Source organism: Lissotriton helveticus, chromosome 3_1 (genome assembly GCF_964261635.1).
Source record: "Lissotriton helveticus chromosome 3_1, aLisHel1.1, whole genome shotgun sequence".
Classification (NCBI taxonomy): domain Eukaryota; kingdom Metazoa; phylum Chordata; class Amphibia; order Caudata; family Salamandridae; genus Lissotriton; species Lissotriton helveticus.
In genome coordinates this window covers 951,180,905-951,207,517 of record NC_136061.1, presented here as the reverse complement: position 1 = coordinate 951,207,517, position 26,613 = coordinate 951,180,905, and the positions used below count along the sequence as shown (strand labels likewise).

Genomic DNA, 26,613 nt, shown 5'->3' with positions numbered 1-26,613 from the left:
ATGGGATACGTCTATCTCAACATCCATAGTGCTATTACTGTCAGGTGTTGGTTTTGGAATAGACGGTTTATTTAGGTCTTTAATTTTGGCTAGGCCAAGACAGGTTGTCTGTTGAATGGTATCATTCAAGAATATAATTTGTTCTGGGATCATGCAGGCTCTAAATAATGATTCTATACCTTGGACCTGCCAATCTTTGGTACCCCAGATGGTTTTTGTTTCAATATTGTTTTTCCAAAAATCAAAACCAAATGTAGTCATTTTTTCAAAAAATGTTTCTGAATAGATTAATTTAGTGTTTGTCAGCATGGTTTTCATTCCTTTCTTATTTAACAGTTTGAAATAAAACGTTTCTGCATCACTTGTGTTAAACCCTGAGAAGTATGGGAATTTATCAAAAAATGTTTTTGAACTGCCTTTTGGTGGAGTTGCACAATGTTCCCATTGATTATAATTAAAAACATTTCTAGGTTGAGCAGATTTATGCAAATAATGGTTAGCATAGTGATTGTAGCAGTACATCTGTTCATAATTTGATGAACCCTGTAAATAATCATGTTCTGTAAATTTTGCTGACATAACTAAGTCTGACATCATATCATTAATACTTTCAAAGTCCCAATCATCAGAGAATGTGCTCGGTTTTACAAAGTCACTTAATAAACCTTGAATTGATGCGGATACTTCAAGAGCTCGACCGGGCCATAAATTTCATAATCTGTTTTGTCCCAAGCTACCCCACCGGGTATTGGATTGGCAGTGAAATTTACTGATGATAGTTCTCTTTTCTCAATGTGGGATGACTTGTGTGGCTTTAGGACCAAGTTGATGTTCTGACTTGCTGTGTCCATTGTACTATATTTTCCCTCAATGAAATGTCCCAAACACAGTACCATGATGAGCCAAAGCAGGAGGAAAAGTACACCTAGCACAAACCAAAATTCAATCCATGGAGAAATCAGATAGGTTTCTTCGAGTTGATGAAAGAGTTCTTTTGCTTTGTCTTTAAAAGTCTTTGTTTCTGTTGGCTGTTCCTCAGGTTCGCGTGGATCCTCAGAAAAGTCATCGAAATTGATGAAGTAGCCTGATGCAGTTCTGTCCATTGTTGGAATTGCTTCCGGATTTTCATTTGCTTTTGGAATTTTCTTTGTTTCATAAGCATAGTCTGAGGCTACATCGTTGTAGACAGGTGTTTCTTGACGAGCTGTTGCAATTTGGGTTTTAAGAGGCATAAGTTCCATGGCTTTGTTCATTCACTGTAGCTTTATCAAATGTGATTAGTCTCTCAGTTTGAACCTCTTGTTTTATAGCAAACTTTGGCGTTCTGCTATTTCTTGGGAGTCCACTTGGCCTACTACTTATTATTGGCCACATGATTGTGGTTTAACCAGGTCGATGGATACAACTCGGTTCTCCTTTTTACCAGTAAGGGGCGGTAGTACAACTGATCTTGTTCCGTTGACAGCTAAGACAGGTACTGCTTTTCTGTAAGAAGGCCCCAATTCCTTCTTCACCGCGATCTTCTCTCTGACCAGATCCCCAATCTTTGGAATCCAGACAGGCCTTGCTGGGACAGGTGGTTTCTCTTCAGTGGCTGTTGGCTGTTGTTTTAGCTTTACGTTGCTCAGGTCTTTTCTTGTTTCATTTAAGTCCTGTAAAATAGCCAAACGATCTTTGATATCAAAGCATTTTCCTTCTACCACTGAAGTCTGACTATCAAGGTCCTGGATATGCATTCTAGTCCCGAACAATAGTTCATACGGACTCAAACCATTTAGAGAATTTCTTGGCAGATTGCTAAGACTACGTTGGACACTTGTTAAATGTTTGACCCACCCAGTACCCGTACCTAATACCTTTGCCGTTATAGATTGCTCTATGTCTCGGTTTTTTCTTTCCACAATCCCGTTTCCCTCAGGAAGGAAGTGACAAGAGTACCGCAATGCAATGCCCATGCTGGTCATGGCCTCCTTATAAGCTCGAGAGCTAAAAGCAGGACCCTGGTCAGAATGTAGCATGCCAATTGCGTATGTGCCGATATAGACTCGCAAATCTTTTATAACAGTTCTGGCGTCAGCCGAGCGCTGGGGCCACATTTTAAGTGAATCTAGTCTTAAATAATATACATTGGGACGCATGTTTCCTGTTTAATCATGCGTATAGATCGCCTTATGCTTTCTATTAGGTGTTCTGGCACTATGTCGGCTGGTTCGCCACTGCGATCTCTGTTGCAGTTTTCACAATTTTTTGCAAATTTGTGATTATCCACGCTCATTCCCGGCCACCAGTATTCTGATTGTAATTCTGTCAGAGATTCTTTGATCATCTGATGCCTTAGACCTAATCCCATATGTGCTTCTTGTATTAAGAAGAGTCTCCTGTTCGTGTTTGGAATTACTCTATCCCCCACTCCAGGGATTCGAGCAAAAGGAACGGAGTTTGCATCGATTATGTATGTATAATTGAGTGGATAATTCACGGGTAGTGCTGCACAGTCGCCTATTGAAGACGTTTTTACCGCCAGCATGGTTTCCCCCTCTATGTATTTTTCTGAACGCTTTTTTGTGGCTACGGAAGCCGGCTTAGTTGCTTCCGCTGTGGCCGTTTCAGCCAATGAATTCCCTGCAGCGTGAACGCCATCACGCCGATGACTCAGTGTATGGATCACATGAGTCTTTTGTAGTTCTTTCTTCAAAAGAACTACTTGTTCCCAAAACGATTTTTGCTTAATTGTGGCACCTGTGTCATCTTTGTAATCGTTTTGAACCCATTTTTGCAAGTCATTATTGTATGATTTGACGCAGGAATGCGAATCGCACACTATTAGTGTCGGGAATTCGCGATCGGCAATGTCGAGCGCCATATTTAAAGCTATTAATTCAGTTTGTTGACCTGAATTGTCTTTTACATATTGTGACATTGTTATCAGTGACATCAATTTACGTCCGTGCCACCGGCATTTGACAACCTCGCACGTAGCGTTATAAGCTTGCTTTCCCCAAACTGAGGGTTCTGCATAACTGTTTGTGTATATTACGCAGGCGTAAAGTTGTATGGGCAGAATGTCATCAGGCAGAGGATATTCTTTTTCATATGTTAGATATTTCATTTTTTTCATTTCCGGGTCAACATAGTATTTCACTTTTTCTGTAGCAAGAGAATTTTCCCATTGTATCCATTTTGGATCTAATGCCACGGTAGTTAAATTACATGGGCTTGTCAATGCCTCGAAGGCTGATTCTGCTGTTAAGACAGTAATCCGTCTGCCTTGGGCTTGGGCACTTTCTTTTGCTACAGCTGTTTGAACCGTATTTACAACATTTTCCGCAAGACTGAATGTTTTTTCAGCTTGTGAGTACAAGTGTGATTTGTACGCTATTGGTACCTTTTCTCCCTCATTAGAGGTCAGGTACGTGAATCCGCATCTACCTGGGATGACTCGGATTACAAGGTTGCGTGTATTATCGCGAGTTTGCAATTTTGTTTTTGCTAACATGTCTGTTTGCAATGATCTCAAAATTTCTGTGTGTTTTTGAGTCCAATTGATTGGTTTAAATTCTGGTCTTATTAGTTCGTAGAGAGGTTTAACCCTCTCTGCATAATTTAGAATGTAAGTTCTTCCGAAATTCAGGAAACTTAGAATTGATTGTAAGTTTTTCAGCGTTTTTGGTGCTTGGATTACAGCGCATTTTTCTAAGAAATTGTCTGCCAGGCTTTGGCCTTCACTTGATAACTCATATCCTAAAAACAGGACAGTTAGATGGGCAATTCGTGATTTTTTAAAGTTGAATTTGTAACCCTCTGCTGCGAACCCAAGTATTATGGTGTTCACTCTTTTCAAGTGAGTATCCAAGTCATCATCTGTTAGATAGATGTCATCAACATAAGATAATGCCTCATCATCATACAGTTGTAGTAACTCTGTTACTCTTGCTGAGAATAATCCTGGACTGTTTTTGAACCCCTGTGGGAGTCGACAGAATTTTTTCTGCGAGCCCATTATTGGGAAAGCGGTCAAATATCTGCTTTCAGGTGCAATGTTTTGACAAAAGAATCCATTAGAGATGTCTAATGTTGTTTTGTATTTTTTGCGCACGATGTTATTCATTAGTGCTGCACTATGTGAGTTTTGTACCGCAAAAGTTTTGCAACATGAGTTTAGGTGTCTGTAGTCCAAAACTAGACGATATGAATCGTCTGGCTTGGAGACAGGAAACAAAGGATTGTTCATTTGTGAGGTGCAAGTTTCAATCACCCCCTGGTATTCAAGTTGATCTAAAATCTCCCTGACCTGTTTTTTAGCTTCTTGCTTAATTGGGTACTGCCTTTGTGCAGTTGGTTGACATTTTAACTGGATTTTGTGAGGAGGAGAGTCCTCATCCCCATCCTACATGATTTTTATATAATGCAGGAGCTTGGGCTACTGCCCACTTTCTTGCAAGTGTATATTTTTATGAATTGGAATGTGATTTGAGAAGGCAGGCATAATCATTTCTTCGCCATGAGGGCACTCCCTGACAAACTCTGGTGGCCAGTCTTTTTCAGCTAAAAGGATGTCATAGCCTTTGGAAAGGTTATCCCAAAATAGACCCCTTACTTTCCTAGTCTTATCTCCCTCTATACGTAATGTTATCTCGTATATTTTATGAGGTTTGCTAACTCTGGTATCTGCAGTTTCCACCTGAATGTATTCATTTGTGTCCACTGTCTCCAGATGATTCATCAGGATCTTGCGAGCTATGGTCACTTCTGCTGCGCTGTCTAGCACTGTCTGGGCCCACTCTCCGTTCTTCAGCTGTGTCCTCAGTATCCTCAGCATGTTTGACTATTTTAATGCTGGCTACCTTCTTTCTTGGAAATTGTAATTTTTTACTTTGATGAGCAGGTTCTTTGTCTTTGGACTTGACGTGCTCTTCCCTTTGTTCTGACCGTCCTCTTCATTCCGATTTCTGCGAGGAAGTCTGAAAAGATCGAGAGGGACGTGTATCAATATCTTGATATCTATCAGGTTTCTTTAGATTATCCCTATTTCTAAGGTTGTATCTTTTCTCAGAGGGCTCCCTCTGGGGAGACTTGTGTCCTTGGTCCGGAGATCTTTCTCTCCGCCGAGGAGACCTTCCTCTGGACTGGAATCTTTTTTCTTTGGGAGTGGATTGTTTATTTCCATCCCAGCTCTTTTTTGGAGTGTTTAAATTATTTGTAATTAATATTTTTTCAGGATTTTCAGTTAGTTGGGGTTTTACTGGTTTCCCACCCAAACTATCTCTTCCTAGTTCTTCATAGCATTTTTCTATGATTCTCGCAAGTTCAAATGGTTGTTCTGCTATATCTGTTTCTTTCAATTTCTGGAGGAATGTTATATCCTCCGTTGCCAATTGAACCAACTCTCTATATGCCTGTGTTAATTCTTTTATTTTAACTAAGAGTTCTTCACTTGACATTTTATCAATGTCTGGATGTGGTGTGTAGCTGGCTAGAACCGGCCACGTTGCTCCTGGTCTACCTAGTGGACCGAGCCTGGTGATGTGATTATTATGTTTTAGGGCGCCTTTAAACCAGAGCAGGTGCTCTTGGTATTTTAATGGGATTTCCACCTCCTCGAAAGGGGTGTACTCATCCGGTGGTTCCTCTATTTTGAAATAGTGGAATTCATGTGTGACAGCGTTTGCTGCTGGAAAGTTTATCCATGAATAGAATACCTCTGTCTGCCGATATTCATGTGCCTCAATTACGAATATGACTGTACCACCTCTCGATGTCAGTCCATTTTCTATAAGTTTAAGAGTAATAGTTTTTCTTATGTTGACCGGAATGAGTATAGCATCCGGGTCACTCTGTAGGAGACTTTTGTCATCCTCTAGGAGTCGAGCTGCTATTCTAGCTGTCTCCCTTTCTTCTTCATTTTCTGACATTTTTACTGACAGAAAGGTTTTTGTTGCAGATCAGGTTTTCAAGGAAACAAAGATTAGGTGCACAATATTTTGGAACACTGTATCCTTCAACGTTGAATAAACCAAAACTACACATAGAAATCTCTTCCTACTAAGTTCCGGCGGATTTTAACCTATGACCCACTCCAGACGTCTTTGGAGTATTTACGGGAGAAAGGGTCTGTGTGAAAAAGCACGACTGAGTTACTCTAACGTCTTGCGTTAGATTTATCGCCTTACCAAACGTTGGGCGCCATGTAGTGTAGTTCCTGTATTCCCAATAGGCTCTGCACATTGGAATAATATATTCAGCAGTGTAGACGTAGGACTGAGGTTAACTAGGTCTCTACTGACTATATTAGACTTAAGTTTTTGCCAGCTAGCTCAGAGGTCACTAGAAACTTTCTCGAATAAGCGAGGAGGAGTTTAACCTCCCTGGATAGACAAGAAGGGATTTAGTTTCTGACAACCATAAAACATGACAACTTTGCTCTCCCTGATTAAGAGTATATCTCTAGAGTCGTGTGAAAACAAAAGACAGCTATTTCACTCAGTCAAAGGTGCGTACTTAGTTTCACCAGATTGCAGAGAAAAGAGAGACTGGCGTTTTCAATAAAGGTATTATTTATTGAGCAGTCTCCTTCCTCATGCAAGAGAAATTAATTGCTACAATTGCAATACTTATAGTAAAGTAAAGTGAATACAGTAAAAGCAGGATTATAAAATAATACTGTAAAAGCATTGATATGGTTTCTTAGCCATATGATACTTTAAAATAGATAAAATATATACATACATATATACATTGACTAATCGTACTCAACTGGTGCTTCTAAATACGCCTACCCCGGTGTACCTGACCTAAGCCTAATACGTGGGAGGGAGTAAGTAAGTAGCAGTTTAAGTTATGTTTGTTTTGCCAAGAATCTGACTCAAGAATTCTCTGTAAGGGTTTAGTCAGCTCCGTACCTGGGTAATAGAAAGCAGGAGGTCTGGTATTTCTCTCTCAGGACTCGATATCCCAGCAACCCGCAAAGGTAGGCTGGAAACGCCGGAGCTGGATTTCTCGGCAAGAGAAAAGACAGCGTCTTTCTCAGCGCGTCAAAAGGGAGGGGCAGCGTCCGTGGGCTCTCGCATCAGCTGGGCTCTCGGAAGTAAATAGCTGCTCTGCTCCAGATTCACCACCGTGTGTTTGCTTAAGGCAACGTTGGTATATGTATACCTGAAAGGTGCCGGTTTGACGTAAGGTTGGACATAAGACGTCAATAAAGATGTCACTAAGAACTGGCCATTCTTACAGTGCTTTACAGGAGTTCTAGGACGAAATCAAAACAATAGCAAGGGGGATTTCCCAGGTTGCTGGAGGCTTGGTTTTGTTTAGAGAACTTGGTGTGCTTTACTAGGGGGCCGGAGAAGTAGCCTTGCTTAATGTGGCAGCATGTGCTACGACTGAATTATGGATATGATTACTATGCCGTTGTATGGATATTATTGATTATAGCCGGACAAGGGCATGAAATAGGAATATCGATTCAGGTTTCCTAGATAACACACTACAGTGTACCTATGCCCAGGGTATCTTAGTACCATATACTAGGTACATAAGTGTACATCGGTTGCCAATTTAGGGTGTACCTAAGTACTCACCATTACCAATTTAGGGAAGAAGCACAGAGACTGGGTCCCTGATTAGCAGGACCCCAGTCAGACTAGTCAGAAATACATAGCAACACCAGGCAAAAAGTGTGGGGTAACCAAGCAGAAGGACCTTACCTTCCTACAATAAACGTTTTGGTAAGGCTCTTTTCTGAACATTGTTGTTTCTTCATGCTGTAGCAATGACTTAGCCTATGGGCTAATTTCCAGTCCACAGAGTACTTCCATGCTTATTGAAGCCTCTACTTGTCCGGTTGGCTCTTGATGACCACCAGCGGACTGGGTTACTTTATTATCTATTTTGGTAAACCCTCAACTCAATAAGTCATTTCATCCCCCTTTTGCCTCACAGCTTCTATATAAATGTTACTCTTCATTTCAACGACTGACTACTTTGAGACACACCTGTTTCTCCAGCCAACTCATCACTCCTGTTCATTCAGAGTCGGACTGGGCACCCCAAGACTGCCCTTCACGACCCCTTTGAGTATTTAGGTAATATTCTCTTTTTCATAATTGCCGATACTTGAAACCTTCTGCATCCCACGCCCATCTCACGAGTTGTTTGCACTTGTTTAGTTCACCTCATTTTAACTGCTTGTGTACGGTCCTTTTTAAACGTAGGTGCATAAATCACACGCTTTTCACGCTGAGGTACCCGCGCCTTATGCTTCACCTTATTCTAATGCTTGAGCACAGTTTTTTTCTTAATTAGGTGCACAAATTGCACAGTCTGCCATCCTGAAAGTACTCACTCTGGGCTCCCACGGTCCTTACCTTGTCTAACCTATCATACTTGGAATTATGGTTTTTGCATGTATTGCTCACAAACTCACGAGACACTTTCCCTTTTTACCTTAGGCCTCTATGTTTTCTTGTGACAATCAGAAATTACACTACTCCAGGGGTTTTCCTTCAAATCTTCTCACCTTGAGAGTTTGCTCTGCTATTGTAAACTTCTATACCTCTCAGATTTTGAGTTTGTTACTTATGTTATATACTGACATATATACATTCTCTGCAGCCATGAAAAAGTCCAATGGACGAAACACGTGTCGGCTACCTTTTGTCCTATTACTGATCAAGATACTGAATACTCAAAAGAATAAAATCATCCTTGAGAAAAGAAGAATTTGTCGGACTAAAAAGTTTTTACTGTTAATCTTATTGAATAAGCAGTTCTTATTGAACTATACGGACTTACTGAATGTTCTTCGGTACTTCTTTGATTGTGCAAGGTGTGGAAACCTACGATATCTTCTGGAGGCGAATCGGAAGGATGGTGCGGAGGTGAGGAATGGTGCTGGTACGATGTAATAATCCCATTTACCCAAAGGTGGTTGTGAGTCAGGTATCTCACCTTCTTCTCCATCATCAGATGATGATGGATCATCTCTAGCTGGCATTGCTACATGAGAGGTAGGAGTCATTCTATGAGTTGCTGGCAGAGCTAGAGGTGCTGGAAGGGTGGCAGATTGTGGTGGCACATCTTGTCAATCCAGGGGTTGCGGAAAAACACCTACGATAATCTGTAAGCATGGCATGGAGATCTTGTACCAAGTAAGCAGGATGATGAGAAGTATACCGCGGAGTTGGAGGGTCGGAGTAGTAACCGTGGGGCAAGTAATGTCTTGGAGGTGGAGAATAGTACTGCTGCTAATGTGCTTCCTCCTCATAATCCTCATCTTCTCCCTGACATTCAGCAGTTAGCTCTGACGGGCTGTGGGCTAGACCAAACAGACCACCGTCACCAGATTCCTTAATGGCCAGCAGGTGACTTGGAGGCAGAGGTGAGACTTTGCAGGGTGAAGTGACTTCGGGATATAAAAAGGTTCAGGTGACCTTGGAAACTTTAATCTGCGTCGATGGTGGCTTTGACAAGGTCATCTTTGAGCGGATGTAGATCTCATTCTATGGTGTCCGACGTCACTGGAGCAATCGTCAACGGGATAGACGTCGACTAGGCAGTCATCGACGGAAGCGTCGATTGGACAGCAGGGTCGATGACAGAGGTGTCGGTAGGGACATTGTCGACATCTGAATTGATAAGATGGGAGCATCAATGGCGGTTGTCTTTTTCACCGTCTTGATGACGAGATGGTAGTGTTCATTGACGATCTGTGTCAACGGTGCGCAAGTCATCGAGAGAGATTTTGAAGCAGGTTTATGCTTAGTGGACGGCTCAACAGAGGAGGTATGAGGGCGATCCTTAACCTTTTCAGATGGAGAAAGGTTTTTTCTTCTCCTTTTTCTTGGAGCTGTGAGACTGGTGAGAAGCCTTTACAGATTTTCTGGACTCCTGTGATGCTCCATCATGGGATCTAGGTCTTTTGAGTGACCTAAAAGAGGTGCTACTATCCTCCACATATGATTATTTCTGGGTCTTTGTTTACTGAAGCCACAGAAGTAGCCTCCCTTTCCTGTCCCTCACAGTGTTTTGATGAGAAAGTGCGACAAATCTTGCACTCTTACCTCATACTTGGGATGAAGGTAGTACATGCAGTCCTTTTGTGGGTCATCCACATGAACTCTTTTTCCCAAAGGCCTTACATGGACAACAAAGGCCTTTTTTGTCAGACATAATAGAGTAATAAGGTTGAAATCTTTTTCAAATGAAAAAACTGAGAAGAGCTGAATGAGACGCCCTTCAAACACGATGGGCGGTAAAAATCTGAAGAAATCAACCTCTCTTGGGAGTGTTCTAGAGGGTGCTACAACCTGATTGGTCATAGTTAAAGTTTGGTCTGTTTTTTCGTTCAATATCTTTATTCAGATTAATCAAAATCTATAAAAGCAAAGACATAAACCAGCATTCATCAGTTTATAAAAAGCAACTGTTTGCCACAAAATGTAAAATAGGGAAAAAAATGCAATTTTACAGTGTATACAGCCGTTAATCCATCCAAACATTATTTTAAAATAAAAGAAAAGTATAATCATGGTAATACCAGGTTTTTTTCCCCTGTATCTCGAGGCCTACTAGTTTATCAGCATTTCCAACAACATGAGATTTAAAAACAGCCCTTTAAAGGATAGATGAGACCATATATACAACTTGGATGGGGTACATAAATAGACAAAAAAATAACCTAAACACATTGTATCCTAAGAGGACAATATAAGCATTAAAAGAGAGGATCCCCCAACCCCCTTCAGCAGAGCGCCGTTTTTTCCTTATTCTTAGCAGACCTGATAAAAAAAATGCACATTAAAACACACTACAGGGGTTTTTTACATTTGCAGATAACTCAAGGCTGGCTTCACCTGCAAGAAACCTTTCCATCTAAGCAATGGTAAAATGTAGCGCTGCCTCAAGATACTTAAATGATTAAAAAAAAAAGAAAATTCATGATGTCTTGGGTTGAGAAATTATCACAAGAACATGGCCTCTCTTTTGATATGTAATGATAACCTTGAGGTTCTGCTGAGAGCCAATATAAAAGATTTAGTCTAAAACGAGTTAAAGAAAACAGTAGTGAGATGAAGTCACCACACTCAGGTAGGGCTACATATCCAAGTCAGTTATCAATGGAATGTAAGCCCTAACGTAAAAGTTGGGTCCTTTTTCCAAAAAAGATAGATAGGCTATAGAATTTCATGGCCTAGTGCTATTTTAGCCTATGCTAAGTTAATACATACTGTTTTACTTCAATGGTGGAGAACGATTCAAGCATGTGAATCTATGAAAGATCCAATACCGGATACGTTTAAATCCCTACCTACTCCCCTTCTCTTTGCTATAATTACCTGGGACTTCTGTAAATGCTGATCAAGTCAGCCTTTTTCAGTTCTTCAAATGTTGTCTATGAAATAGCGTTGAGAGATGCTTTCGTGTCAGAACCTATTTCCACATCTATATAGCATAACAAATCTTCTATTCCTCATTGCAGGGCATAGTGAAATTAGCTCATTTAGCAAGAAAATTCTGTACTACCATCTAAAAGAGTTCTCACATGTGACATCCCTCTTAAGTTTGGACCAGAATGAGGGGTAGAGGGTAATAAAGGTGGCACTACAGAAAATCATGACACATGCGAGGAGAACAGACACTGAAAAATTAATGTACAAGACCGGAATTTGACCAAAGGGCGACCAGACACTGAAAAATTAATGTACAAGACCGGAATTTGACCAAAGGGCCATAAAGCAATGGGAATGCATGTAGGGTAATGAGGAAGGCAGTTTTGGACAAGGGATGCATAAGCAAAGCTGAATGTGCAATGGGGGCAAGTAATATGAGCACATGTGTGCACGCACACCAAGACAAAGATACAGGAAACTATGGAAAGAATTAAGGAAACAAAAATATGATGCTGTCTCCCGGTAAATATGGCGACAATGTGGCATTTCTCTTGAAAGCCCACAAGGGTCTCAGCATTGAGCAATGCTTGTCATCAGCAAGCACAGAAGCTATGTACAACAAGCACTGGCAAAGTCAATAGGTCTCACTTATGTGGTGAAGGCATAATCAAGATGAAGCAATAAGTATTTGGCCCATGCTCCAGAGGAAAGAAGAGGAAGTGACGATGGCATGCACTGTACAATAGGAGGCAGAAAATGTGAATGACAATGACACCCTTGAATGGTAAACAATAGCCTGGCTCCAAGCCCCATGTTGAAAACAATTTCTCTCGCAACGAAGAGGCAAGATAAAAAAAAAAAAAAAAAATAGAAGGAATAATGCAACTGACAGGAAACCCATGTAACTACACCCATTGGTTCTTGTATCTTTATAAACCATCTCTCACTCGCTCAGGCCTAGCCCACTACACATCTCAGACAGTACAATTTTAACAATCAATCAATCAAAGCATTTATAAAGCGCACTACATACCCGTGAGGGTCTCAAGGCGCTAGGGGAGGGGATGCAGCTACTGTTCGAAGAGCCAGGTCTTGAGGAGTCCTCTGAAGGGAAGTAGGTCTTGGGTCTGCCGTAGGAGGATGGGGAGGGTGGTCCATGTCTTGGCGGCGAGGTGTGAGAATGATCTGCCGCCGGCGGTCACTCTTCGGGTGCGGGGCACAGTGTCGAGGGCGTGGTCTGTAGAGCCGAGCAGGCAGATGGGGGTGTAGAAGCTGAGTCGGCTGTTGAGGTGCGCTGGTCCGGTGTTGTGGAGCGCCTTGTGTGCGTGGGTGAGGAGTTTGAAAGTTATCCTCTTGTTGATAGTGAGCCAGTGCAGGTCTCTCAGGAGTGGTGTGATGTGGCTACGTCGAGGGACGTAGAGGATCAGGCGAGCGGAGGCGTTCTGGATGTGTTGGAGCCGTTTCAGGAGTTTGGCCGAGGCTCCTGCGTAGAGGGCGTTTTCCGTAGGCCAGTCTGCTGCTGACGCGGGTCTGGGTGATCGTCCTTCTGGTTTTGGTGGGAATCCACTTGTAGATCCTGCGGAGCATGCGGAGGGTGTTGAAGCAGGAGGAGGAGGCGGTGTTGACCTGCTTCGTCATGGAAAGGGATGAGTCGAGGATGACCCCTAGGTTGCGTGAGTGGTTGGTGGGTGTTGGAGCTGTTCCTAGTGCAGTCAGCCACCAGGAGTCGTCCCAGGCCGAGGTGGTGGATCCGAGGATGAGGACCTCCGTCTTGTCCGAGTTCAGTTTCAGTCGGCTGTTCCTCATCCATTCTGCTACTGCCTTCATTCCTTCGTGGATGTTGGTTTTGGCGGTGTGGGGGTCTTTGGTAAGGGAGAGGATCAACTGGGTGTCGTCGGCGTAGGAGATAATTTTGAGGTCGTACAGTCGGGCGACGTGGGCGAGCGGTGCCATGCAGATGTTGAACTGCGTTGGGCTGAGGGAAGAGCCCTGGGGTACATCGCAGATGATCTCGGTGGGTTCGGAGCGGATGGGGGGGGGCGGACGCTCTGTGTTCTGCCAGAGAGGAAGGAGGTGGTCCAGTCCAGTGCTTTCTCTTGGATCCCGGCGTCAGAGGCGTGTGCGTAGGGTGCGGTGGCAGACCGTGTCGAAGGCTGCTGACAGGTCCAGGAGGATGAGCGCCGCGGTTTCTCCGTTGTCTAGCAGGGTCCTGATGTCATCGGTGGCAGCGATGAGGGCAGTTTCGGTGCTGTGGTTGCTGCGGAATCTGGATTGGGACTGGTCTAGGATGCTGTTCTCCTCGAGGAAGCCGATCAGTTGTTTGTTGACAGTCTTCTCGATGACCTTCGCCGGGAATGGGAGCAGGGAGATCGGTCGGAAGTTCTTGAGGTCCTTGGGGTCCGCCTTGGTTTTCTTGAGTAGGGCGTTGATCTCTGTGTGTTTCCAGCTCTCCAGGAAGGTCGCTGTCTCAAAGGAGACGTTGATGGTTGGGTGTGATGGTGGTGCTGGCTTTGTTGAAGATGTGGTGTGGGCAGGGGTCTGACGGAGATCCGGAGTGGATGGTGTTCATGATCTTGATGGTATCGTCGTCGTTGACAGCAGGTGGTTGGTGGTCGTCGTGGTGACCGAGGTCTGGGTGGTTGCTGGGGTGGTCGTGGCGTTGACACTGTCATGGATGTCTGATCTTGCGGTGGAAGAAGGTGGCCAACGAGTCGCACAGGTATTGCGATGGTAGGATGTCGTTTGTGTTGGAGCTGGGGTTGGAGAGTTCCTTCACAATGTCCAAGAGCTCTTTGCTGTTGTGTGTGTTGTTGTCTAGGCGGTCTTTAAAGGAGGCCCTTTTGGCGGATCTGATGAGGTGGTGGTGTCCGCGGGTGGCGTTCTTGTGGGCTGCGCAGCTTTCTGGTGTTCGTTCGTAGATCCATTTCTTCTCCAGCATTCCGCAGGTTTGCTTGGAGGTCTGGAGCTCTTCGGAGAACCAGCTGGCTTTCTTTCTGGTGCATCTTGAGCGGGGCGAGGGTGTCGGCACAGTCGTTGATCCACTGTCTGAGGTTGTGGGTGGCGGTGGGGTCGGCTCTGGGCGAGGGTGGTGGCTAGCTGGTCTTCGGCGACTTTGCTCCAGCAGCGGTGAGGCATCTGTTGGGTGTGGTGGTGCGTGGTGGGTTTCTTGAAGGTGAAGTGGATGCAGCGATGGTCGGTCCAGTGGAGTTCGGTGGTGTGCTTGAAGGAGACGTGGGAGCTTGCGGAGAAGATGGGGTCAAGTGTGTGGCCGGCGGAGTGTGTGGGTGTTGTGACGAGTTTTCTGAATCCGAGGTTGGCGATCAGGGTGGAGGAGTTGGGGTCATTGTTGTTTTCGAGGTGGAAGTTCATGTCCCCGAGGAGGATGTAGTCCATGGAGGCGAGGGTGTGTGCGCTGACACGGTCGCGATGGAGTCGCTGTACTGTGGCCGTGGTCCTGGGGGTCTGTAGACGAGGGTTCCTCCGAGTGTGGTGTTGGGGTCGGTGTGGATCTGGAAGTGTAGGTGTTCGGCGGTGCTGAGGGTGTCATCTGTGTAAGTCGAGATTTTGAGAGTGTTCCTTTGGACGATGGCGATTACTCCTCCTACTTGATAGTTCGGTCCTTGCGGGTGATCTTATAGCCTCCTGGGATGGCTATGGCGATGTCGTGTGCCGAGGCGGGGTTCGGCCAGGTCTCCATCAGGAAGACTATGTCCGGGGTGACGAGGTCTAGTAGGTCCCAGAGTTCCACGGCGTGTTTGCGGGTGGAGCGGGTGTTGAGAAGGATGCATCTGAGGTGGTTGGGTTCTTTGGTAGGCGAGATGGCGGGCCGGATGCTTGTGAAGCTGCAGTTCCGGCAGGAGAAGGGACCTTGGGTGCGCTTCGGGACGGCTAGGCAGCAGGTGTGGGATCATCCAGAATTGAGTGCGTGGAGGGTGCTGGAGTCGTAGCGGGGACGGGTGTTGTGGCGTTCACCTGGGCCAGGGGGTCTGGCGCTGGGCGCGGTCCGGGCGCAGACGGGCTTGCCTTAGGCGCGACCGCGCAGCGGCCAGCCTATGTAGGGGAGGGACGATCGGCTTGGACGCAGGATGGGAGGAGGAAGAAACTGCGGGAAAGTAGGCAGGGAATGCGGGCAGACAGTAACAAACGTTAAACACAGGCAGAATAAAATTGAAAATAGCAGAGCAGAATGATAAGAAAAATTAAATTAAATGCAGTTGACACAGGCGGGAGCGGGCTGAGGGGAGGTTCGAACCCTGATATGGAGGGTTGGCTGGCAGAAAGCAGAGCAGATCGCCGCAGAGCTGTGGGGAGAGTGACATCCGTAGACCAGGGTCTGTGGATAGCAACCATTCTACAAAATTCAGGAAAAAGAAATCTAGATTTTTCTAGTGACTGGCAAAACCGCAACCAGAAACAAGGCCTATTTTGCTTTTAAACAATATATGCTGCTGAACGCATTTAAAAGCTTGTCTGGCACGAACTTAGATGGAGAGGGATACTAGAAAGATAGTTCAGGACTGCTCCATTTGTACTTACATCCTTGTAAAATTTCTGCGTCCGCATTTATATGTTACATTTGGAATTATATCACTTTGATATGACTTTCCAACATGTTCCATCTGGGCATGCTAGTGGTCTGCTCTCAAACTATCTGAGAAATTTTGATGAATACATGCTTATCTAAAGTAGCTCTCTTATGGAGTAGGAATTTCTACACGGGACAGCAGCTTTATAAATGTGGGGATTCAATGCTTTAAGGGTGAAGGAAAATTTATGTTGTCCTCTACAATAAAAAAAGACCTACAATAAGCATGCAAACAATAACAGATTGCCTTACCGTAAATAAGGAGTTCAACCCCCAAACAACATCCTGCAAAAAAAGAAAACTGATTTAATTAAAAATTGTAATAGTATTTATATAGTGCTTACTATCCCTGGTGAGGACTCTTTTCATTGTAAGTCTACAAGATGGATAACTATTGTTAAAACAAATAGGTCTGGATTTAATGTGCTAATACATGCAATTTGCATTGGTGCATGCTAGTGTTTACACGGGCTACTACAACACAAAAAAACCAGATTGCTTTCTCTAACCTATACAATGCCTATTTGAGATAATAGATGTTGATTCAGTCTACTTTTAATGAGTAATACAGTCCAGCATGCATTTCAATGCAAACACTGAATTGGAGGCGGCATGGTACATCAAACCACCACTAGAATGAGGTGACAATATTCAACTGATCTATAAAACTATCTAAGAATTTGAAGGTTCTTGGAATCAAAACTTGCAAGGGAGCCAGTCTGTCGTTTTGTGGGTATAAAAATAAAACCATCATGCACATATTATGCTTCTGCCCAAATCTATGGCACTTACGAAGACTATACTTGTGACAACTTTTTATTGATGCAAAATAAAAATAACTCTAGAGGCTGTTAGCCTTTCTATTAGCCTTCGGCTTAATACTGGTATTATTAACCCGTTTACCACGGCCGTTATTTCGGCGCGGTGCAGGAGTTCTAATGAGTGGGCGGGGCCGCGTCAGCCGTTCGCAGCACCAGCCAGGTAGTGCTCGCGACGGCCAACGGGAGCACGGAAGGGGTTAATCTTATGAAATGTTTTGATTTAGCCAACAAATTGTTACAAAATTGTGCCCAATATATTTTTTACACTCGTCTTAAAAATACTGCTTTGTTTTGTATTGTATTGTATTGTATTGTGTTCTTATATAGAGCTGCTATCACCCTACGGGTATCTTGACGCTCAGACAAGAATCAACGATTATCCTACAGTTCCAGATTAGAAAAGATGAACTAGCCCCTAGGGAATAGTAAGGTCTTCAATTCCTTCCTGAATTTCAACATATTGTATGAGAATAATACACTAAACACTAAACTTTTAACTGCCTGACAATATTCTTCTGGAGGAGCCAAAACCTACTCCATGTTTCTTTTAAAGAACAATAGGTAAGTCAAACCAGACCTAAAGAACAAGTTATTTACCTTTGGTAATGCTTATTTCGTAGAGACTATCTAGCCGCAGATGCCTTACCTTAGAATTATACGCAGGCATCAGACCAGATCCAGAAATTATTTTGTGAGCAGTGCCCCTGCGCACCGGTAGCTGGCGTCATTCGGCTCTGCATGGTGCCATCCGGACCGGAAGTGATGTTTGGGGTGCCTATATAGGCATCACCCCAGGATGTTGACGTCAGTTTTCTTCATGACTTTCCATGCCAGGAACGTAAAGTCACGAAGAACATGAAGTCACGAAGAACACGGACCACTGGTGTGAAAACTGGGCCCTGAATGGGGAAAGCCCTGCCCCTAGAAATCAGTTTGTTGAGTGGGGAGGATTGGTGAGTCAATAAGGAATCTGCAGAAAGAGACTTTACCAGAGAAGGCATTACCGAAGGTGAGTAACTTTTTCATCTGAGTGACTTCTAGCTGCAGATTCCTTACCTTAGAATAGATACCCAAGCAATTCCTCTCCGGAGGCGAGTCGGCGAAACAATTTCACACCAAAAAGGGCGAAACTGGCAAAATGTCCGTCCAGGCAGTAGTGTTCTGTGAACGTGTACAGAGAGGCCCACGGTGCTGCCTGGAAGATGTCCAGGACCGTGACACCGGTCACTAATGCAGTGGTTGCAGATTTTGCTCTGGTGGAAGCCCCCTGGGGGTTGCTTCTTGGCCAGTGTGTAGCAAATTTTAATGCAGAGCCCGATCCATTGGGAGATGGTCTGTTTCTGCACATCTTTCCCCTTCTTCGCTCCTCCAACATACCCCATGAACAGGTGGTCATGCAACTCGAACTCTCATGCGGTCAAGAAAGAACGGCAATGCTACTTTTGGAACCAGTCGGTGAGCCGCTCCTCTTCTTTAGAGGGACGTGGCTGAGCAACAAAAGCCCACAGGGTGATGGACTGGCCTAAATGGAACGAAGTAACCACTTTCGGCAGAAAGAAAGCTCTAGTGCGAAGAACCAGCTTGTCTGGGAAGATGTAGAGTTATGGAGGTTTGGATGACAAAGCTTGAAGCTTGCTGACCCAACTGTTATTGCCACTAGGAAGGCGGTCATGATGGTAAGGAGCCTGAGAGGACAGTTGGGCTCTAAGGGAGCGCACATAAGGAATGACAGGACTAGATTAAGATCCCACTAAGAGATGATAAAGGGCGAAGGAGGAAAGGTATGCTTCAAACCTTTCATAAGTATATGTACAATAGGTGATTTGAAAAGTGATGGCTGGTCCAGCAATCGCAGAAAGGCAGAGATACCATAAATTTAGCACTTTAAGGTGCCCAGAACGGCCCTGCTGGGCAAGGGAAAGGATAAAGAGAAGAATCTGAGAGAAGGGAGCAGAAAGAGGGTCAACCGTTTTCGCTCCACACCATGCCACAAACCTGCCTCAACAACAGGCATATACCATTTGGTAGAGGAACGCCAGGCTGCTAAAACAACATTGCAGACTTCATATGGAATGTCAACAGCTGTCAACTTTCTCCACTCAATCTCCATGCACAAAAGTAGAGCGTTGACAGGTTTGGGTTGAGAACTCTCCCCTGCTGCTGCGACAGAAGATCCTCACGTAGGGGCAGCCTGATCGGAGGACCGATGGCCATGCTCAACAGCTCAGGATACCAAACTCTCCAAGCCCAATCTGTAGCCACAAGGATGACTTGGGCCTGGTTGTTCCTGATCCTCTTGAGAACTCTGGGCAGGAGTGGTTTGGGAAGAAGGCGAACAGGTGGCCTGAACTGAGATGAAAAGCATCTGCAAATGAAACGGTCTTGGAAACTCTAGCTCACATTACTGCTAACATTGCACGTTCTCGGTGGTGGCAAACAGATCTTACTAAGGCTCTCCCCACTGCTGAAAGAGACCTTGCACCACCTCCGGATAGAGATGCCATTCATGATCCGCTAGGCTTCTTCGGAAGAGTTCATCCACCCTGGCGTTCAGTGAGCCCGCCAGGGATTGAACCACTAGGGAAAAGCCCGAGCATTCATGCCATGTCCAGAAATGCAGGGCCTCTTGAAGAAGGGTCCATGACCTCACCCAAGTCGGTTTGTTGCAGCACCATATGGCGGTAGTGCTGTCCATGAAAACCTATACTAGCCTTGCGTTGATGGAGGGCAGAATCGCTTTCAATTTCAGCCGGATTACCCGTAGCTCCAGATGGTTGATGTCTAGTCCGGATTCTGCCAGAGACCAGAGGCCCATGATCTATACTTCTCCCAGATGGCCATCCCAGGAGTAACACATCTGTCATCACCATCAGATCTGGTTGGGGAAGGTAGAGTGGTCTGCCACTAACCACCATTGGAGATCTTTTCCAGTTTCCTCCAAGATCTGGACCATGTCAGAGATTCCCCTGAAGCTGCGCCCATTGCAGAGTTTGCGTATGCCAGCGGGCATGTGCTACAACCAGGAGTCCCAGTCAGCCTCATTGAAATTCCGGATAGAGACTGAAACATCTGTATCATAGCCTGAATATCCTGAACTCTTTGGGGAGGACAGGCTTAAAACTGTACCATGACCAGAATAGTTCATATGAAAGGGAGCGTCTGAGAGGGAGTCAGGTGTCATTTTGGCATGCTGATAGTGAACCCCAGGGAATGCAGGAGGTCTGGAAGTGGGAGACAATAGCCTCTGGCAAGGAGGCTTTCAAAAACCAGACATCAAAATAGGGGGAAGACTGGCACCCTGATCTCAGCAGATGAGCTGCAACCATCGCATCACCTTGGTGAACACCCAAGGAGCACTGGCAAGGCCAAAAGGAAGCACAATAAACTAAAAGTGCTCATGGCCCACCATGAACTGCAGGTAACGCCTGTTGGCAGGCAGGACCGTAATATGGAAAGGTGTGTCCTGCAAGTCCAACTGTACCATCCAATCTCCTGGGTCTAGGGCAGACAGGACTTGAGCAAGGATGAACATTCTGAACTTCTTGAGGAAAGAATTGAGAGGGTGCATGCCTAGGATAGGAAAAAGGCCACCGTCCTTCATGGGCACCAGAAAGTAGCGGGAATAGCATCCACAGCCTACCTCTGGTATCAGCACCCGCTTTATGGCTCCCTTTGCCAAGAAAGCCATCACTTCCTGGCAGATCAAGGTAAGTTAGTCCTCTGTCAGCCTGTTGCAAGCAGATGGCAAGGGTGGAGAGGTAGTCATGAACAATATTTCATACAACTAACTGTGTGGAATCCAAAGGACAACTTTACCCTGTAAGAAACTTTGGTGGAATGGACAATGGTGGTACAGTAAATCTGAGATGACAATATTCAAGAGACAGGCGTCTGTTATGCGCTGACACTCTGCCAAGTAATTAGCAATGCTTCCCCTTACTGAAGTGGGTAAAGGAAGGGGGGAAGAGAGGATTCAGGGTTTTTATGCCATAGGTTGCCGGCCCGCTTGGTTTGCTTGCTGTGTAGCACATCCTCTCTGCTGCCAGCGCGGAGGCTGGTAGGATTTTGACACTGTTGTGATCTCCCTAACTACCATTGAGGGGTTTAAAACTTCTGAGAAGGGAAACAACAGAGTTAGGGCCGGAATGAACTGTGCAGTTTTTTCGATTTCTCTAGTCCCACAGCTTTCAAAGTGTCCCTCTCCATCTTCATCCTCCCCATTCTATCATCGGAATGCGAGCGGAACAGAGTAGAACCCGAAAAAGGTATGTTCTAAGTACATAGCTGAGCATCAGGCTTCAGTTATGTCAGTAGGAACCATGCAGGTATGCGCGAGGAGACCCCGTGACAGTAACTGTGGGCATCTAGAATCGAGGAATCTGCTGCCGCACTGCTGATCTGGTTAGAGACCATGTCTCCTTCCTGGCAGAGTTCCATAAAATCCTCCTGCTGTTCTTTTGGAATGTTCTCAAAGAAGTGGAGGATAGAATCCCACAAGGCTCGATCGTATCTCCCCAGGCCGTCTGTTGCGCCGGATGCTTTCTTGGATGTAGGCGCAATGTTGCAGACCTTGCGGCCTAACAAGTCCAATCTCTTATTCTCCTAGCAGATGGAGAAGTAGCTTGAGATTGTTGGGCAGCTAATATCACCCTTGAGTCTGGTGGAGGATCTATGCGCAGAAAGAGCGGATCATGCCCTGGATTGCAATATTTCTTCTGGAGCCTGGAGGGTGCCGAATTCGCTACAGTTGGAGAGGGGAAAAATTTCATGGCTGGCTCAAGAAGACCCAGCACTAGTGGGAGCAAAGCTCTCGAGGCAGAGCTTTCATGAAGTGTTTCAAAGATCACCAGCGTCTATGGAGTCAGAACCGTCATTGGTATATTTAATTTTGCCACTAGCCAGTACCTCCTGAAAGGAATTGATGTCATCAATTGGTGAGACCTGGAGTTGAGGTAAGTTCGACAAGATATAGAAGAACAAGGTAGGAGAATAGTCCCTGGTGGAAGAGGACATATCCCCATGGTGATGACGGTGGGAATATGATCTTGACCTGTGGTGAGATCTGTGATGCGAACGAGTGTTGTAACCAAGTAGAAGAACGGCCAGATGAATGGTGACCTTGGCAAGAGCAATGGCGTGTCCTTGAACGCGATCTCCTGGGAACTGGAGTAACAGGTACTTGCGGCACGGAAGAAGGTGGAATGCTAGGTGCCGGTAGATCTGGTGGCGACAAAACTGGAGGCTGTGGGGCCACCGGAGGAGATGTTGGTAGTGCTGGAGGAGCTGTTGGAGCTGGTGAGCCAGGAGGAGAAGATAACGGATGGGAGAAAAGAGTCACTCTACCAGAGATGGAGACCTGGAGCGAGAATCGGATGATGAATAGATTTTACTTTCGGTGGGTTGCAGAGCTCTCATTGGCGTTGACTGGCTTCTCGACGTCGACCCCTGTTGACGTAGGCTCGACCTGAATGCCGACCAGCTTCTCAGCATCACCCAAACTCGTCGGCATTCAGATCTTGCCGTCGAACGCCTACCCCTTGGGAACAGCGAGTCGGAGCCCCTCAACATTGATGAATCTTTTGACGTCGGTTGGCGGTGTGAAGCAGGTCTCAACGTCACGAGTGTGTCTTGACGTTGAGCATTGCGTTTATACGGCTTTGAGCCAGTCATTGACGGCGAGAATGTTGGTGCTGCATTATGACTTTAAGTGCCTTTAAGCCTTCCTGAAGAACGGCTAACTTCAGCACTTAAGAAGATATATTGGAAAAAGTGCTCCGGGGTCCCCCTCAGGTGGGTGGGACTATTCAACGCTTATGACTATCATGGAACTACTCCTACGAGAGAATCCCGACATACCTCAAAACAGTGAGATTTAAGGTCTTGCAGGCCATTTGTGCGCTCCATCATCAGTGGACGAGGAAACTTAAAATAGTGGGAGTAGTTGTGAGTCCCTTTGGAAAAATGTTAGCTTCTGTCCATTTGATACTATATTTTGGCACACTGTCTTTAAGGGCTTTATCTCTTAAGCATATGGTTTGCAGCTCAGTATTAACCTTCCCCACATCCCCAATCATGATAAAGTGAAGCAAACTTGCAAAACAGAAATTAATAGAGTAATCCAAATCCAACTGGGATAATTGAAGTTTGATTATGCATTACCTGCACATTAATTATAATCTTCAGCTAATTCAAGACTCTTTGCTACAATGATTGTGCTGTATTGCCATTTGTCTTCATTAAAATGTCATCTAAGAAAGGAAATATATGCTCCAGAAGCAAGCAACGTATTGTTTAGTGGATATATATGATGTGGGCATGCCCTGTGATTAATAGAGGTTTACCAAAGTATTGTTTTTCTGCTGTGAAACTGCTCCCCCCCTCCACCCCCCCGATTCATACTTAGCCCTGCTGGTGAATCTATGAACCCTTTGTGCCCACTCACATACATTACTCTAGGGTTTTGGTTAATTAAAAGCCAGGTCACTTACTGCTCACCACTGGTGTGATGAAATCCTACCTGTGCTAGAAGTCTCAGCCCTAAAAATGGAGAAAACCATGAACATGGAGGAATGGTATGTATGCAAAGTACATTTCTACAGATATTGGGTCTTTGTAAACACCTTCTACAGATACTATAAAATCACTATGGATCTTAAAGACATTATCTGCATTTCGAACTTCACCAAAGTTTTTGTGTTTAAAAATTGAATGCAATTACAACTTTCCCGATAAGCTAACTCGATGCATTGAGCAGCGTTGCTTCACAATCATCTATGATTTTTCAAGCTGAAGGTCGTATGCAACTTGGAATCAGACTTTCACTTCAGAAACATTAGATTCATGAGGCACTGTTTACTTCCACTTTGTATGCATTGAAAGCATTTATTTTGGTACCGTTTGGGTATTTGCGTGGGATGAAGTTGTGGCTTCAATGTCAGACTTGAGGGCTTGTTCCTTTTGAGCTGCCCCCTTACTCTATAAAGTGTCTATAACCTTTTATGACGATAGGCGGAATTCATCTAAATCCTGCTCCTTTCCCAGGGCCACAGTGTAGTGCGCCCAGTTTGTTTTGTCTCTTACTTTTCGGGGTTTATGTTTAAAGACAGCAGACCTTGCAGATCCTGTGACCATACCAACTGATGAGCGAATATCTGGTGTCAACTGAAAAAATGTAAAGAGTGTTTTTCTAGTTTTTCCAAAATTAGGGTATAGAAAAGACCCAAAGATAAACAAAGCCTCTATAAGTACATTATCTGACTTTCAAAGTTCGAAGCGCCTTCAAAAACCTGAGGCAGGTGCTAGGGTCAGTACTGAATATAAAGCGATAACTAGCAGTATATGAATAGACCATGTGGCAACCTTGCACCTCACAGCTGTTGGGACAGGCTCTGAATAGCCAGATACTCTGCATTTAACCAAACAGTGGATGATACTTACTAAAGAGAGACAGTCGTAATGTAGTACACTACTCAGAGGGCAACTGAGGTCCTCAAAGGCACCTTCTTGGGGCAAGGGTCACGCGGAACAAGATACTTGCCTTAGTCAACTTTGTTACTCATGGACAGATGACTCCCTGCGGTTCCTTCCTTCCTATCATAAGTCATGTTTGAGAAGTACATATTAATGGTTGTTTTGACTCAGTTTTTTTCTTTAAGCCCTTGTATGTAGTAGGGATGAAGAAAACAAATGGGAATGACATCAGTGCACATGGAACTTTTATTCAGCCCGACTGGTCATTTTCAATGGAGATGCGAGAAGCGGTTGTCAATACTGAGCAGTCACATGAAACCAGTGACAGAAAATGGCTGTGGAAAGAATACTTTATGGGTCCAGTCTGGCGCCTGGTACAGCACTCAGATAAGGAATCTACATAAATTACTATCAATTATAAATATGTATTTTCTGTCTGTGTAGAGAAACCGTATTGTACCAGCTAAACAGGACTAGATTCCCACCTGAGCATCCGGACTGTGAAGAGTTCTTTATGCCTCAGATGAATTCTTCGAATCAACGAATAACATATAATGATTTATATGAATGCTCCACAAGATTTCATAAAACTTTGTGAAATCCAAAGGAGAACTTTACCCTATAAGAAACACTGTATATAGTTCCTCAGAGAAAATGAATGCAGCCGCCCCCTCAATTGAAAGACTACACACTGCCCGGAAATCAAGGCCTTGCATCACTGTTCTCATCTTAAATCAATAACCAAAAGGGGGATAGTGCCTCCATTACTTAAACTACTTTTGAGGCTGTTTAAAAAGGTACAACACTGATATACCATCATGATCTATGACCTGCTCTAAACTCCTCCAATCTTCAAAAATGCTTAAGTGCTCTACTGCAGAGAAGGTCAGCTTTACATGCTGAGTGTCAGCTAAGCTTGGCGTGAGGCCACAAGACTCGAGACTCACAAAGCTGGTGGCCATTTTAGATGCATGGAGTTTAAACTCCTCATATTTCAGAGCATTGCTTTCGAGGCAATCAACAATTGTATTGCTAAGAGACTGGAATTCACTGCACTTTCTTTAGGAGTTATCAAGGACTTGTTTATTTCCCAGAAATATTCCTATTAAGGAGATCAAGGATTTAGGCTTGGGCTTACATATTAGTATTCCTAGGATTACAAACTCCACTGCACTTATTCATGTCCGGAACTAGCAAATCCTCAACTAATTCAGACTGTTAGATTACTTGAATCATGTTTGATTTATGTCAGGTATCGCCAGTGGTGGGGACGTAAAAAAGTATATGGCAGGAAAGAAATCGCTTTCATTAGGTTACAGCTAAAGAATTTTGTATAATGAGAATCATTCAGAGCACATACTAAATACCATGGCGCTGATGGTAATTATCTATAAATGCACATATATTAAAGTACAGATTATTTTGTGCATGTATTCTAAAGGTGGGTTTTCTCTTTCAGCACTAGGAAGTCAGAGTTTTCACCAACCTGACAGTGTGGCTATACAGAGACTGTCACAAGGTATATGATTTGCTATTGTAGAAATCATGAATTGAAAGGTAATCCAAACTGCTAAAAGGGTTATTTCTTGTTGAAACTATCAATGCCTCGGCAAAACAGGTTTAGAACAGCAGCAAGAACAGGTAGCACAAAGATATTCAGTGTTTCTCTCCCTCTTGTCCCACTCCCCTTGCCCCAGGGCCTACTGCGGACCAGTTTAGATATCCTTTATAACCAGTGAGTTCAAGAAGCATGGATACTAACATTACTCTTGTTTTTTTTTTGTATAATGTTTATACATTTTCGAAAAGTTGTACGAATGTAACGCTTTGACATCAATATGTTCAGTATTACACATTCGTTTACAAATGCCACTTGGTGGGGTGCCAGACGATGACAATAGTGTAAATCAAATCACTGTATTATGAATCCGCACTGCAAATACATAATTTCCAACTTTTATGAACATTAACCAATAGAACTGTCCGTTATGTACCTCTAAGTGCCTAACATGTATTGCTATTGCATGACCCACGAGGCAAAATCGAGCAGATATCTAAGCATACGTAAATGTCAATACAACATCCTCTTTTCTTGTAAGAGAGGGGCAGACTTTGACGGGGAGAGTATCCGGGATTGCCTTGGGGCTGTGTTCGCATGGTTCCAACAGAACAGCCTCAAGTGCAATTCCGACAAGTCTGTGGTACTCTTCTTCGGGTGTGACTCGGAGCCGGCTTGGCAGGCCTGGTGGCCCGTCGATATGTTTCCTCCGTCTTGCTCTTCCCCTATGGCTAAGAACTTGGGGGTCAAGATGGACAAGGGGCTGACGATGAAAGCCCAGATCTTTGGGGT

At 44.5% G+C, this 26,613-nt stretch overlaps 1 protein-coding gene across 5 annotated transcripts in view; it reads right to left on the bottom strand.

The window, feature by feature from the left end:
* Window positions 1–26,613, bottom strand: part of UBE2F (ubiquitin conjugating enzyme E2 F (putative)) — a 1,146,915-nt gene that overhangs the window by 193,116 nt on the left and 927,186 nt on the right. For 3 of the 5 annotated variants that reach the window (XM_078681318.1, XM_078681319.1, XM_078681317.1), the window contains one exon: window positions 16,225–16,257. The exons of 1 other annotated variant lie outside the window; for it this stretch is intronic. In XM_078681318.1, the coding sequence (XP_078537444.1) occupies window positions 16,225–16,257 (33 nt within the window). Of the gene's footprint in view, window positions 1–16,224; window positions 16,274–26,613 lie in introns of all 5 variants that reach the window. One more of the 5 variants, XM_078681321.1, reaches the window with a different exon arrangement.